The sequence below is a fragment of the Lithobates pipiens genome, unplaced genomic scaffold (genome assembly GCF_037356315.1).
Source record: "Lithobates pipiens isolate NorthernLeopardFrog02 unplaced genomic scaffold, aLitPip1_a1.2 Scaffold_16, whole genome shotgun sequence".
NCBI classification, from domain to species: domain Eukaryota; kingdom Metazoa; phylum Chordata; class Amphibia; order Anura; family Ranidae; genus Lithobates; species Lithobates pipiens.
The window spans coordinates 547,950,951-547,967,482 of record NW_027507748.1 but is presented as its reverse complement, the minus strand read 5'-3'; the positions used below and the strand labels follow the sequence as shown (position 1 = coordinate 547,967,482).

The window sequence follows — 16,532 nt, the reverse complement described above, 5'->3', positions numbered from 1 at the left end:
CAGGAGAGGAAGTGATGTATTCTCTCCTCCGTGTCGGTATTTTTCGTTCCGACACGGAGGAGAGCGGATCGGTGAGTTGCACCAACACTCTACACACACAGTAGAACATGCCAGGCACACTCACACCCCCCCTTTACCCCCCGATCACCCCCCCAATTACCCCTGCCCCCCAGTCACAGTGACACCAATGTCATTTTTTTTTTTTGCATTGGTGTCATTTGTGACTGTAATAACTGTTAGGGCAGTTAGAGTTAGCCCCCTTTAGTTCTAATGTGCCCCCCTAACCCCCCCCAATAAAGGTTTAACCCCGTGATCACCCCCCGTCGCCAGTGTCACTAAGGCTGGGTTCACATTGCAGCGGTTTATGAGAACGAATGTGATTCGCACCGCACTGCAGTGCAAATCACATCCGATCTCTGTGCGATTCGAGTTCAGCCATTCGCCGCACCCGCCGCACCCGCCGCAAATTCGCACGGGACCCTTTTTTTGGTCCGCAGCAGAATCGGATCGCATGGGTGTTCACACCATGCGATCCGAGTTTGCAGATCGCACTGCGATATGCGAACTGATCTGGGGGTGTCAGTAACATTTCACTGACACTCCCAGCAGTTCGCATAGGGCAGTGTGAACTGCCACCGGGAGGCATGCGATGCGGGAACCCGCCGCGGATTCGCGGCGTTTCCGCATCGCTCCAGTGTGAACCCAGCCTAATAAGCGATCATTTTTCTGATCGCCGTATTAGTGTCACAGGTGACGCTAGTTAGGCAGGTAGGTATTTAGGTTCGCCGCAGCTTTTTATAGCGCCAGGGACCCCCATATACTACCGCATAAAGCCCCCTGATTGCCCCCTAGTTAACCCTTTCACCTGTGATCACCATATAACTGTTACAGGTGACGCTGGTTGGTTAGTTATTTTTTTATAGTTTCAGGGCACCCGCCATTTATTACCTAATAAAGGTGTAACCCCCTGATCACCCGGCGGGTGTCATTTGTGACTAATAACTGTTAGGGCAGTTAGGGTTAGCCCCCTTTAGTTCTAAGGTACCCCCCTAACCCCCCCAATAAAGGTTTAACCCCGTGATCACCCCCCGTCGCCAGTGTCACTAAGGCTGGGTTCACATTGCAGCGGTTTGAGAACGGATGTGATTCGCACCGCACTGCAGTGCAAATCACATCCGATCTCTGTGCGATTCGAGTTCAGCCATTCGCCGCACCCGCCGCAAATTCGCACGGGACCCTTTTTTTGGCCCGCAGCAGAATCGGATCGCATGGGTGTTCACACCATGCGATCCGAGTTTGCAGATTGCACTGCGATATGCGAACTGATCTGGGGGTGTCAGTAACATTTCACTGACACTCCCAGCAGTTCGCATAGGGCAGTGTGAACTGCCGCCGGGAGGCATGCGATGCGGGAACCCGCCGCGCATTCGTGGCGTTCCCGCATCGCTCCAGTGTGAACCCAGCCTAATAAGCGATCGTTTTTCTGATCGCTGTATTAGTGTCACAGGTGACGCTAGTTAGGCAGGTAGGTATTTAGGTTCGCCGCAGCTTTTTATAGCGCCAGGGACCCCCATATACTACCGCATAAAGCCCCCTGATTGCCCCCTAGTTAACCCTTTCACCAGTGATCACCATATAACTGTTACAGGTGACGCTGGTTGGTTAGTTATTTTTTTATAGTTTCAGGGCACCCGCCATTTATTACCTAGTCTCACTAGTGTACCCCTAAATTTAGGGGTGTCTACTTTCCAAAATGGGGTCATTTGGGGGGGGTTTGTGCCATCTTGGCATTTTATGGCCTTCAAAACTGTAACGCCCTTAGAAAGCCTGAAGGCGGTGCTTGGTTTTCGGGGCCCCGTACGCGGCTAGGCTCCCAAAAAGTCCCACATATGTGGTATCCCCGTACTCAGGAGAAGCAGCAGAATTTATTTTGGGGTGTCATTTCAGATATGCCCATGGCATGCGTGAGCAATATATCATTTAGTGACAACTTTGTGAAAAAAAAAAAAAAAAAAAAAAGTTTGTAATTTTCCCGCAACTTGTGGCAAAATATAAAATATTCCATGGACTCAACATGCCTCTCAGCAAATAGCTTGGGGTGTCTACTTTCTAAAATGGGGTCATTTGTGGGTGTTTTGTGCCATCTTGGCATTTTATGGCCTTCAAAACTGTAATAGGTAGTGAGAAGTGAACTCAAAAATTTACGCCCTTAGAAAGCCTGAAGGCGGTGCTTGGTTTTCGGGGCCCGGTACGCGGCTAGGCTCCCAAAAAGTCCCACATATGTGGTATCCCCGTACTCAGGAGAAGCAGCAGAATTTATTTTGGGGTGTCATTTCACATATGCCCATGGCATGTGTGAGCAATATATCATTTAGTGACAACTTTGTGAAAAAAAAAAAAAAAAAAAAAAGTTTGTAATTTTCCCGCAACTTGTGGCAAAATATAAAATATTCCATGAACTCAACATGCCTCTCAGCAAATAGCTTGGGGTGTCTACTTTCTAAAATGGGGTCATTTGTGGGGGTTTTGTGCCATCTTGGCATTTTATGGCCTTCAAAACTGTAATAGGTAGTGAGAAGTGAACTCAAAAATTTACGCCCTTAGAAAGCCTGAAGGCGGTGCTTGGTTTTCGGGGCCCCGTACGCGGCTAGGCTCCCAAAAAGTCCCACATATGTGGTATCCCCGTACTCAGGAGAAGCAGCAGAATTTATTTTGGGGTGTCATTTCACATACGCCCATAGCATGTGTGAGCAATATATCATTTAGTGACAACTTTGTGTAAAAAAAAAAAAAAAATTTTTTTTTTGTCATTATTCAATCGCTTGAGGCAAAAAAATAAAATATTCAATGGGCTCAACATGCCTCTTATCAATTTCCTTAGGGGGTCTACTTTCCAAAATGGGGTCATTTGGGGGGGTTTTGTACTGCCCTGCCATTTTAGCACCTCAAGAAATGAGATAGGCAGTCGTAAACTAAAAGCTGCGTAAATTCCAGAAAACGTACCTTAGTTTGTAGATGTGACAACTTTTGCGCAAACCAATAAATATACAATTATTGACTTTTTTTTTACCAAAGACATGTGGCTGAATACATTTTGGCCTAAATGTATGACTAAAATTGAGTTTATTGGATTTTTCTAATAACAAAAAGTAGAAAATATCATTTTTTTTCAAAATTTGCGGTCTTTTTACGTTTATATCGCAAAAAATAAAAATCGCAGAGGCAATCAAATACCATCAAAAGAAAGCTCTATTTGTGGGAAGAAAAGGACGCAAATTTTGTTTGGGTACAACATTGCATGACCGCGCAATTACCAGTTAAAGCAGCGCAGTGCCAAAGTGTAAAAAGACCTCTGGTCATTTACCAGCAAAATGGTCCGGTCTGAAAGTGGTTAAAACAATGGTTTACCAACTCGAATTGAGATAAATATTGCACTTGAGACGGGCCCTGACATTCTGCAAGCACTGTGTTCGTATAACATTGTGCCACTGGGGAAAAGTAAACTCAGGAAGTCTATCCATCCTGAGCCAGGAGTTGTAATCTTTTCCTACAGACAGGATGGGACGCTGTGGTGGCAGATAGACTACAATTCCCCATGATGCTTTGTGTGGGTGAACAGTCATGAGATGCAGCGAACGGTGCAGGCTGAGTGGAGAGCAACCTCCGGAAGTGTTGAGATCTGTGGGCAAAGGTGTAGGCAGCAGAGAGGGAGACTTCTATAGCTTGCAATGGAGCTCAGACTCTGCATGGTGAGCTGCCTGTGGACTGCAGAGGATATAAATGGTGGTCACATGTGCTGATATAAACTGATTACAACACACAGGCAATGCAAGCCAAGGGCAGCTGTGCCTCCACAAAGCAGGAAGCATTGTTTTCTGCAGATAGGAGTATACTGTCACAGATGCAGATATAAGTCAAGAAGGTCCACTGCGTGAGAGCAATCAGTGGAGGAGACCTCAGAAGTCCTCAGAACTCTCCAATACAATGGACCTATCTACAGGACACCAATAGTGATAGACAGTGGTGGAACTACCAGGGTTGCAAAGGTTTTTCCAGTACTGTAACAAAGGGCTCTGCAACGGGGGGGGGGGGGGGGTAAAGAATCAATGGGAAGGGCCCTGGGCTCGGAGGGAAGGACCCTGGGACCAGGGGAAAGGGCCCGAGACAAATGGAAAGGGCCCCAAGGTATGGGGGTCCTTCATGGTCTCTTGCATTGGGGCCCTGAAGGTTCTAGTTACGCCTCGTTTGACTTTTATATACCAAAATATTCTGATGTAAACTATAGAAAATCCTTGCACCTATTCCTTTTGTTCATACTGTCCATAATGTCGTACGTATGTGGATTTCATGCATAAGGAAATATGCAGAATTAATGTTTCTCTCCTTATTGTAGTAATCAGTGTGTTGTTTTTTTCCTTTACAGTGTTTGAACGTAACACAGTTGCTGCTGAACTTTGGCCTTGGTGGTGTGTCGGAAATCACACCGGAGCAGTTCACCCTGATGTGCCCAGCACTTCTCTATCAGATTGACAGCCGTGTGTGCATCAAACACAAGGATCAGCCAACCCTAGATGAAACACATTTCCAACAGTCCCTGCTAAAAGGTGTGGTGTATAGTAAATTCCTTTCTTTCTGTAGAAGTATTTCATGTTCTCACATTACTCTCAAAAGCAATAAAGCTGATGGTGCTTTGAAAATCTTATCTAAAACCTGATCTGATTTTAGATTTCCTAAAACTGGTGAACACAGAATCTGGCGCAGCTGTGTATAGTAACCAGTCAGCTTCCAGATGTTATTGCCAAAGCTCAATTGAACAAGCTGAAGTTAGAAGCTGATTGGTTACTATACACAGCTGCACCATATTCTGTGTACCCCAGTTTTAGTAAACTTTCCCCATAGTTTCAATCTACTGTCTAAAATATATGCTAAGTGCACCAACAAAGCAACAAAGGTGTCAGCATTTCCCCTCTTACCCCACGCCACCTCCCCCTTTTACTTACCTGAGCCCTCATTCAACCCAGCGCTGTGCACATCTGCAGCTCTTCTCTCCTCTCACTTTTGAATCTCGCTGGCTTTGCTGGGGCACTGGGAGCCACTGGCTCCCAGTGCTGTTAATCAAAGCCAATGACCAAGGGGTGGGCGGATCTGAGTCCCATTGTCTGTGTCAATGGACGCAACAGTGGACCTCGGGTGTGAGCCGGCAACAAGTGCCCCCACGAGAAGCAGCTTCCCATGAGGGCACTGGACTGATGGGAGGGACCAGGAGTGCCGGCGTGGGACCCAAAAAGAGGAGTTTTGTGGCCGCTCTGTGCAATTATATTGCACAGAGCAGGTAAGTATAGACATGTTTGTTATTTAAAAGAAAACAATTTACCTTTTACAATCACTTTAAAGTGGAGGTCCACCCTAAAAAACAAATCAAAAAAACCCCCATAAAAACGCTCCTTTAAATGCATTAACAAACATTTGAAAAAAAAATTTTTTTACTTACCAGAAATGCCTGTTGCTAGGCAGATAGTCCTAATCTGCCACTTCCTTCAGTCTTCGTCTCCTCGCGTTGTTTTTTGGGAAATTTGGGCGAGGTGTCTTCTGGGACCTGTGTGTGTAACAGAAGACTGCAGCCCATTCACAAATTGCCGGGGAACTCGCGCATAGAACAGATGTAAGAACAAAATAATTTAACCCCGTATGCTATACTAAAAACACCACCATAATGTGTAAAAAAAATGGTTGCAATGACTGAGTGAGGTAGGTAGGTAGGGAGTGCTGAGTGTGCCGACCCGGGGCTCCTCTCCTCAGGCTGCCTGTATTGATTGTGCAAAGTGGGGCCCAGGGACTCTCACTCCTCAGTGCCCATCAATGCAGCCTGATCAGTGCCCATCAAATGCAGCCTGATCAGTGCCCATCAAATGCAGCCTTGCCAGTGCCCATCGAATGCAGTCTGATCAGTGCCTGGAAATGCAGCCTTATCAGTGCAATGCGGCCCTAACAGTGCCCCCTTTAGAGAGCAGGTGTCCCCATCAGAGTGCCCTCATTAGAGAGCGGGTGTCCCCATCAGAGTGTTCTCATCAGAGTTCCCCCATCACTGTCCCCATCAGAGTGCCCCCCATCAGAGTTCCCCCCCATCAGATTTTCCCCATCAGAGAGACTCCATTCGTTTGTCCCTATCAGAGAGCCCCCATCAGAGTGACCCCATCAGATTGTCCCCATCAGAATTCCTTCCATCAGTGACCCCATCAGAGTGTTCCCCCATCAGCCGTCAGAGTGTACCCATCCGAGTTGTGAACCATCACAAAGTAAAAAAGTTTATCATAAGTCCTTGCAGGCACGGGGCAGGTGCGGAGCTTGAAGAAGGGGTGTGCTGCAGGGGACAGGAGCTGGGCAGAGGAACTTGCTGAAGAGGGCAGGGAGCACAGGTGATGTCATTGGTTGCTAGGACAATGGCGGTTCTAGCAGCCAATGACAGTATTACAGCGGGATCTAGTACTGCAGATTGGCAGGCGCGGCCCTGTATTGTATAGCGGCCACTGGAGGAGCACGGGCCTGTTGGGATGACACCACCCCCCCCCCCCAATGTGTGGCACACAAGGTGGACCGTCTCCCCATTGGCACGGATGTCCTTCCCTTCCTGCACACTCACACTGCCTGCCTACCACAGCTCGCATACTTGAGGCTAGTCCTACAGGACGTGGTTACAAATGGGAACAACATTCCTGCTGTGCAAAAAGTACAGGAACTTCATTCCCAATGCGTTCCTGCAGGATTCGAGCCCTGACCATAAGTCCTTGCCGACAGGGGGCAGGTGCAGAGCTTGAAGAAGGAGCGTGCTGCAGAGGGCAGAAGCTGGGCGGAAGAACTTCGTGAAGAGGGCGGGGAGCACAGGTGATGTCATTGGTTGCTAGGACAATGAGGGAGGGGAGGTCGGTTGTGCCGGGATGACCCTGCCCCAATGTGTGGCACACGGGGTGGACCGCCCCCCACGTTGGCATGGACATCCTTCCCTTTCCGCACACCCCCACTGCCTACCACAGCTCGCATGCTTGAGGTCAGTCCTGCAGGATATGGTTGCTAATGGGAATGACCTTCCTGCTGTGTAAAAAGTACCAGAACATCGTTCCCATGCGTTCCTGTAGGACTCAAGCCCTGTATGTATCTATCCCTGTATCTTCTGGAAGCAGAATTTGAAGGCAGATGGGATAGAAAATAATTGGTGTACAACCATATACACATGCATATAATAAAAACTCTTCTTAACAATTTTCTGTCATCTATATAATAAAATAAACTCTATATAATTGGTGTGATTGTTTGTTCTACTCTTTGATAACAATCTCTTTTGTTTTTCAGTGTTGGGCTGGGGGACTCTTGCTGTCACTGTGATCAGCGCCCCGACACTCCTTGCAGTAGCTTTGGTCCCACTTCTGAGACGTCCACTCTTTCGAAGCCTGCTCAGGTTCCTGGTTGCCTTAGCTGTGGGGACGCTCTGCGGTGATGCCTTACTGCACCTCCTGCCCCATGTAGGAAAAAGTATTTTATAGTAGTGGTACATCCTTATGTATAGATGCAATCATTTGTGATAGAATGCCAAAAATACACTATATTCCCAAAAGTATTGGGATGCCTGCCTTTACACGCACACGTTAACGGCAATAACTTAAATTTATTGACATCCTGGGCTTAGTCCGTAGGGTTCAATATTGAGTTGGCCCACCCTTTGCAATTATAACAGCTTTAATTCTTCTGGGAAGGCTGTCCACAAGGTCTAGGAGTGTTTCTATGGGAATGTTTGTCACAGCCATTTTTTTTTAAATGGCATTTCCAAAGGTTACAAAATTACAGTTTTCAGTGCAAATTTCAGTATTTATGCTACAATCAAGTACAATATGCAGTTAGCAATGTGATTTAAGGTATTAAGGCACAATTTGTTATTTAACCACTTTCAGACCGGACCATTTTGCTGGTAAATGACCAGAGGTCTTTTTACACTTTGGCACTGCGCTGCTTTAACTGGTAATTGCGCGGTCATGCAATGTTGTACCCAAACAAAATTTGCGTCCTTTTCTTCCCACAAATAGAGCTTTCTTTTGATGGTATTTGATTGCCTCTGCGATTTTTATTTTTTGCGATATAAACGTAAAAAGACCGCAAATTTTGAAAAAAAATGATATTTTCTACTTTTTGTTATTAGAAAAATCCAATAAACTCAATTTTAGTCATACATTTAGGCCAAAATGTATTCAGCCACATGTCTTTGGTAAAAAAAAAGTCAATAATTGTATATTTATTGGTTTGCGCAAAAGTTGTCACATCTACAAACTAAGGTACGTTTTCTGGAATTTACGCAGCTTTTAGTTTACGACTGCCTATCTCATTTCTTGAGGTGCTAAAATGGCAGGGCAGTACAAAACCCCCCCAAATGACCCCATTTTGGAAAGTAGACCCCCTAAGGAAATTGATAAGAGGCATGTTGAGCCCATTGAATATTTTATTTTTTTGCCTCAAGCGATTGAATAATGACAAAAAAATTTTTTTTTTTTTTTTTTTACACAAAGTTGTCACTAAATGATATATTGCTCACACATGCTATGGGCGTATGTGAAATGACACCCCAAAATAAATTCTGCTGCTTCTCCTGAGTACGGGGATACCACATATGTGGGACTTTTTGGGAGCCTAGCCGCGTACGGGGCCCCGAAAACCAAGCACCGCCTTCAGGCTTTCTAAGGGCGTAAATTTTTGAGTTCACTTCTCACTACCTATCACAGTTTTGAAGGCCATAAAATGCCAAGATGGCACAAAACCCCCACAAATGACCCCATTTTAGAAAGTAGACACCCCAAGCTATTTGCTGAGAGGCATGTTGAGTTCATGGAATATTTTATATTTTGCCACAAGTTGCGGGAAAATTACAAACTTTTTTTTTTTTTTTTTCACAAAGTTGTCACTAAATGATATATTGCTCACACATGCCATGGGCATATGTGAAATGACACCCCAAAATAAATTCTGCTGCTTCTCCTGAGTACGGGGATACCACATATGTGGGACTTTTTGGGAGCCTAGCCGCGTACGGGGCCCCGAAAACCAAGCACCGCCTTCAGGCTTTCTAAGGGCGTGCATTTTTGAGTTCACTTCTCACTACCTATTACAGTTTTGAAGGCCATAAAATGCCAAGATGGCACAAAACCCCCACAAATGACCCCATTTTAGAAAGTAGACACCCCAAGCTATTTGCTGAGAGGCATGTTGAGTCCATGGAATATTTTATATTTTGCCACAAGTTGCGGGAAAATTACAAACTTTTTTTTTTTTTTTTTTTTTTTTCACAAAGTTGTCACTAAATGATATATTGCTCACGCATGCCATGGGCATATGTGAAATGACACCCCAAAATAAATTCTGCTGCTTCTCCTGAGTACGGGGATACCACATATGTGGGACTTTTTGGGAGCCTAGCCGCGTACGGGGCCCCGAAAACCAAGCACCGCCTTCAGGCTTTCTAAGGGCGTTACAGTTTTGAAGGCCATAAAATGCCAAGATGGCACAAACCCCCCCAAATGACCCCATTTTGGAAAGTAGACACCCCTAAATTTAGGGGTACACTAGTGAGACTAGGTAATAAATGGCGGGTGCCCTGAAACTATAAAAAAATAACTAACCAACCAGCGTCACCTGTAACAGTTATATGGTGATCACTGGTGAAAGGGTTAACTAGGGGGCAATCAGGGGGCTTTATGCGGTAGTATATGGGGGTCCCTGGCGCTATAAAAAGCTGCGGCGAACCTAAATACCTACCTGCCTAACTAGCGTCACCTGTGACACTAATACAGCGATCAGAAAAACGATCGCTTATTAGGCTGGGTTCACACTGGAGCGATGCGGGAACGCCACGAATGCGCGGCGGGTTCCCGCATCGCATGCCTCCCGGCGGCAGTTCACACTGCCCTATGCGAACTGCTGGGAGTGTCAGTGAAATGTTACTGACACCCCCAGATCAGTTCGCATATCGCAGTGCGATCTGCAAACTCGGATCGCATGGTGTGAACACCCATGCGATCCGATTCTGCTGCGGGCCAAAAAAAGGGTCCCGTGCGAATTTGCGGCGGGTGCGGCGGGTGCGGCGAATGGCTGAACTCGAATCGCACAGAGATCGGATGTGATTTGCACTGCAGTGCGGTGCGAATCACATCCGTTCTCAAACCGCTGCAATGTGAACCCAGCCTTAGTGACACTGGCGACGGGGGGTGATCACGGGGTTAAACCTTTATTGGGGGGGTTAGGGGGGTACCTTAGAACTAAAGGGGGCTAACCCTAACTGCCCTAACAGTTATTAGTCACAAATGACACCCGCCGGGTGATCAGGGGGTTAAACCTTTATTAGGTAATAAATGGCGGGTGCCCTGAAACTATAAAAAATAACTAACCAACCAGCGTCACCTGTAACAGTTATATGGTGATCACTGGTGAAAGGGTTAACTAGGGGGCAATCAGGGGGCTTTATGCGGTAGTATATGGGGGTCCCTGGCGCTATAAAAAGCTGCGGTGAACCTAAATACCTACCTGCCTAACTAGCGTCACCTGTGACACTAATACGGCGATCAGAAAAATGATCGCTTATTAGGCTGGGTTCACACTGGAGCGATGCGGAAACGCCGCGAATCCGCGGCGGGTTCCCGCATCGCATGCCTCCCGGCGGCAGTTCACACTGCCCTATGCGAACTGCTGGGAGTGTCAGTGAAATGTTACTGACACCCCCAGATCAGTTCGCATATCGCAGTGCGATCTGCAAACTCGGATCGCATGGTGTGAACACCCATGCGATCCGATTCTGCTGCGGGCCAAAAAAAGGGTCCCGTGCGAATTTGCGGCGGGTGCGGCGGGTGTGGCGGGTGCGGCGAATGGCTGAACTCGAATCGCACAGAGATCGGATGTGATTTGCACTGCAGTGCGGTGCGAATCACATTCGTTCTCATAAACCGCTGCAATGTGAACCCAGCCTTAGTGACACTGGCGACGGGGGGTGATCACGGGGTTAAACCTTTATTGGGGGGGGTTAGGGGGGCACATTAGAACTAAAGGGGGCTAACTCTAACTGCCCTAACAGTTATTACAGTCACAAATGACACCAATGCAAAAAAAAAAAAAAAAAAAAAATGACATTGGTGTCACTGTGACTGGGGGGCAGGGGTAATTGGGGGGGTGATCGGGGGGTAAAGGGGGGGTGTGAGTGTGCCTGGCATGTTCTACTGTGTGTGTAGAGTGTTGGTGCAACTTACTGATCCGCTCTCCTCCGTGTCGGAACGAAAAATACCGACACGGAGGAGAGAATACATCACTTCCTCTCCTGTGTTTACATTACAGGAGAGGAAGTGATGTCACCGGGGATTTCCATTCGTCGAGAGCGATCGCGAGGGGGTGGCCATGAATGAATGGCCGCCCCCTCATCCCGGATCGCTCTCGACGGAATGCCGACCGCCGCAGGCACCGGGGGGGGGCCCGATCGGGCCCCCCACCCGCGGGCAGGCAGGGACTTATATATACGCCCATATGCCTGCCCGTGCCATTCTGCCGACGTATATCGTCGTGCGGCGGTCGGCAAGTGGTTAAAACATATTTCTTATTTTATTTTTGATATAGTAAGTAATTAGCTCAGGGCAAGGGATTAGAATGGACAGGCACACACAGATGAAATTGACTTTCACAGTGACACCGATCATTTCCTGTCACTGGCATTTACTGCGGTTGGCAACACTGTGTAGCACCATGGCAACTGTAGATCAAACAGAAGCTAAGATGGCAGCTCCCTTGGCTGTAAAGGATAGGAGGGTTGAGTTCTGGTTCTAAGTGTGGTTTACTGTTAGGTACGGTTGTTCCACACTCAAGCCCTTCTGAAAAGGCCAGCTTGGGGGAAACTGAAAAGCAAAACTAACCTACATATTAATGCCTACGTAATGCTTTTAGGAATCAAGCTCATGGTCATTTATGGTAGAGAGGCTTCCTTTATTGGTGGATGAAGTTCTTCCACCAATACTCCTAAAAAGATTCTACTTTGTGAGATATTGGCAGTATACATATTTCAGAAGTGTTGAAAATAAATGTTAGGTTGAATTACAGAATTTTTGAAATCCCCAAAAACTAAGAAAAGCCGAGCAAATGTGTCCTTCCCTTGTAATAATGAATAAATATGAGATTGGTGACTGTTTGTAGAACTCTATCTTCTGTCCTGGCTGTTCTGTATCTGAGTAGATATCTGTTGACAATAATAGTTATCAAAACCTGGAGAAGGTCTGATATGGTCTTTCTTGTTTATTGATTGGTCCTTGGTATTTACACCAGAACAGGTGTGGCCATGTGTATTGTTTTATTGTGAATTGACATGTTTTAGATGTGTTGTGTTATATATGAAAGTTTCCATTTAAATAAACTTGAATGGGAAACTGCAGATCAACACACCTCGAGTGCAGAATACAGCTATTTTTCCACACACACTTCAATAGAACACATGGGTATGAGCAGACTCTTAACAACAATGGATATTTTCTTGTCTGTGCATTATGCTTGTCTTTGAAATTGTACACAATTCAAGACAATGCATCTGATATGGACAAGCCCTTAGACCAGGCATGTCCAAAGTCCGGCCCGCGGGCCAATCGCGGCCCGCAGTCTGGTTTTGAGCGGCCCGCCTGGTTATTTAAACATAATATATCTTTTGTGGCCACGAAAGATATATAGTCCGGCTGCGTTGGAGGGAGGAGGCGGGACGAGTGCCGTGCACACAGGAGGAGAATTTCCTGTTTACACGGCAGCCTCTGTAATAGGAAGTCCCATCTCTGCCATTGGACGACTGTGCTGTCCATCAAAGGAGGCGGGACTTTCTCTTAAAGAGGCCATTGTGTAAACAGGAGATTCTCCTGTAAGATGTCTTTGGCGCTCGTCCTGCCCTCCATGGCTGCACTGATGGTAATGGTGGCTGGATTCCTGGCAATTGTGGAGCTGCATTCCTGGCAATGGTGGCTGCATTCCTGGCAATGGTGGCTGCATTCCCGGCAATGGTGGCGGCATTCCCGGCAATGGTGGCGGCATTCCCGGCAACGGTGGCTGCATTCCCGGCAATGGTGGCTGCATTCCCGGCAAATGGCGGGTGAATCCCTGGCAATGGTGGCTGCATTCCCGGCAATGGTGGCTGCATTCCCGGCAATGGCGGGTGAATCCCTGGCAATGGTGGCAGCATTCCCGGCAGTGGTGAGTGAATTCCTGGCAATGGTGGGCGCTGCATTCCTAGCAATTGTGGGTCTGCAGATGGACACTGACTCTTATTTTGCTTCACAGTTCTTTATTTAAAATTTTAAGTTTTTTTTTCCTGAAGCTTCCCTCTTAAAGTGAAGGTGCGTGTTATACACCAATAAATACAGTGTATCCAAATAATACACTTGAGTTCAAATATTCAACACACACAGCCACAAAGGCAAGAGAATTCTTGTGGGGAAGTGTATTAGTGCTCACACTTAGAACACACTTAGACCGAATTTTAATGGTTCAAAGAATGTCAGGCAAAATGATCGGCCCTCGCGCATGTTCACTTCATCAAATCTGGCCCTCTTTGAAAAAAGTTTGGACATCCCTACCTTAGACAAGCTACAGTAAAATATTTTGGCATAGGGTGTTGGGAGCTGACTAAAAGAGGTATGAGGAAGGAGAGCGAGTCCAGCACAAGGGAGCCAAATGGAGTTACAGGGAGCTGAGTAAAGGTAAAAGGAACACAAGGAAGGTGAGCTGAGTAAGGAGTATAATGGAGGAGAAGAGGGGTAAGTGGAGGACAATGGAACAAGAGGGAGGTGAGTAGAGAAGGAGAGAGATGATTTGAGGAGGAGCGAGGTTAGTGGAAGACAAGGGAAGTGAATAGAGGGGGAGGGAGGTGAGTTGGGGACTAGAGAGGTGAGCTTGGGATGAGGGAGGTGAGCTTGGGATGAGGGAGGTGAGCTTGAGATGAGGGAGGAGAGCTTGGGATGAGGGAGGAGAGCTTGGGATGAGGGAGGAGAGTGGAGGATGACAGAGGTAGGTGGAGGAGAAGGAAGGGATGTGAAATATCAGGAAGGTTGGTGGATAGGAAGGTAGGCAGAGGGGGAGGGAGGAGAGCAGTAGGATGAGAGTGGTAAATAAAATGAATGCACGTCTCATGTGTATTTCTCTGTTTTTGGAGTATGCTTGTTCAGTGTGTGCTTTGATTGGCTTGACTTTACTGTTGTGCCTATATTGTCCATGAACTTTTATTTAATTATTTCTGCAGTCTCAGGAAGATCACACAAAGCCTGATCATCATATGGAACCAGTACTAAAAGGTTTGTGTGTGCTTGGAGGTATCTATGTATTGTTCCTTATTGAAAATCTCCTGGGACTCCTGAAGCAGAGAAGACATAAGGTGACTGATTTTATAAATATAACTTTTTAAATATTATTCAAACTAGACATACATTTAAGGACTTCCGTATTAAAGCGTTTGTGTGAATTCCTGTGTCATTTGGCCCCCTGTAACACCTAAAAAACCTGGCTAATCATGCCATTTTCTCCCCACCCCTCTGTAAACTGACAATGGTTTATCATGGCTGCTGAGACCAGACACCGTGGTCAGTATACGTGCCTCCATCAGCAGCATGCTATCTGCTCTCCTCTCTGCTCCTGTGTCCTCCTCCCCTCTCCCCTCCCTGTCTGTCTGTCTGTCTGTCTGTCTGTCTGTCTGTGAGCTGCAGCTCCCCCCTCCTGCTGCTCTCATAACACTAACCCGTATACACCATCAGCACTGCCTCCTATTGCAGTGTCCCCCTCTGTGAATGATTTATAAATATAAATGCTGTAAATAACTAATTTAAGAGCAGAGATTGCGATCACATGACCAGCCAGCTCTCTCCTCCTCTCCTCCTCCCCTCCAGACTGACATCAGCAGGGGAATCTCAGCCCCGCCCGCTGCATCTCTCAGAGGAGGAAAGGAGGAAGCTGGCCAGTCATGTGATTGCAATCTCTGCAGCGAAATTAGGTATTTGCAGCATTTATTTTTATAAATCACACACAGAGGGGGATACCACAATAGGATGCAGTGCTGAGGGTGTATACAGGTTAGAGTGGCTTAACAACCACTTTAAGGTGCCCATATACTGTACATTTTGTGGTACCTCCATCCACACAAATGAGGTGGATGGAGGAATCCCCTTGCCGGGGACATTGTATTCACTGATATGTGGCTGCAGCCAATTGGCCGATCAAGCTAATCAAGGAAAATGTTCCAACTTGTCCCTTCAAGAGAAAAAAAAATGACTGACTGAATCACTGATTGTGTATCGGCAGCTTTAGCAAATAAATGAACAGACCCTTATGGCATCCCATCTGCTAAAATGCCCTTCTACTATTCTGTATATTTCACAGTTTATAGAAAATATGCAACAATTGCATTTGGGAGATGCCCCTTTTGGACTTTTTATATGGCAGAATAAAGGAGTATATATAAATCAGATAATTAATTAAAAGGCATATTAACTGCCAACTTTATTAATATACACAATAAAAATAAAAATTATTTTTATTATATAGCATACAGATATCCAACAATCATAAATTGCAATAATACATCAATGAGTAGACATATATAAAGTATCAAAAATTAACCAAGCTTGCAATTCCAAAGTGCCATCCCCAACAGTAAGGTCAGCAGATTGGATATTCAACCATAAACCCAACATGTTTCAGAAGTGATTGCATTATTGTGCATTTTCCTTCTTCAGGGGTGGTTTATTATAAAGAAAGGTTGGGATATTGTTTTCTTATCTGTAAAAATGAGAAATTGTATAATAGTGGCGGCATTATGATATACAGCAATATCAGAAAAAGAAAACAACGCATGATCCATTATAAAACAATTTTCACCTCAAAGGTACTCACATATCAGACTCATTGGAAACGATAAAAACAATACAGATGATACAGTATATGCTGGTCGCACGACTCCTCATAACCGTACACTAAAGGTGGTTCCACATGGATCCCCAGCTCAGGTACCAAATCGCATCTACAAAAGACGCCAGATAAGTGCCGCAGAAGAAGTTTCATATTCTGAAAACAATCATATAAAGGGAAAAGAGAAATGCTTTTTGATAAATAAATGAATCCCTAAATGCACAACTATACAAGTATATAGTGTATAGTGTTGCAGCTTCAATACAAGGGGGTCTGCCACATGTTTAAACATTCCCCAGCATATTTTGTATGAAGAAAAAGAAAAAGAAGGTAGTGAGGATGGTAGTAATAAAATATCCAGAGTGTTACCTATAAATTCACAGGTGGGATGTGGATGTCGGGACATCAGCCGGCAAACTGACACTACCAAATGTGAGTCAGCACATATATACCGGCTGTGTCCCAGCATCCACCAATCATCTGCAAAGGAGGGTAAGGGGGAGGTGGTTCTAATCATGCCATCGATCAGCTGTGGAGTAGTGAACACAACCAATTGTGGCACTTAGCGATCAGCTGTACACAGACAG

At 46.0% G+C, this 16,532-nt stretch overlaps 1 protein-coding gene across 5 annotated transcripts in view; it reads left to right on the top strand.

Annotated features, from left to right (window-relative positions):
- The window catches only part of SLC39A5 (solute carrier family 39 member 5), a 162,241-nt gene that overhangs the window by 67,278 nt on the left and 78,431 nt on the right, over positions 1–16,532 (top strand). For all 5 annotated transcript variants that reach the window (XM_077483387.1, XM_077483386.1, XM_077483384.1 and 2 more), the window contains exons 5-7: positions 4,424–4,604; positions 7,348–7,517; positions 14,288–14,419. In XM_077483387.1, coding sequence (XP_077339513.1) covers positions 4,424–4,604; positions 7,348–7,517; positions 14,288–14,419 — 483 coding nt within the window. The remainder of the gene's footprint in view (positions 1–4,423; positions 4,605–7,347; positions 7,518–14,287; positions 14,420–16,532) is intronic.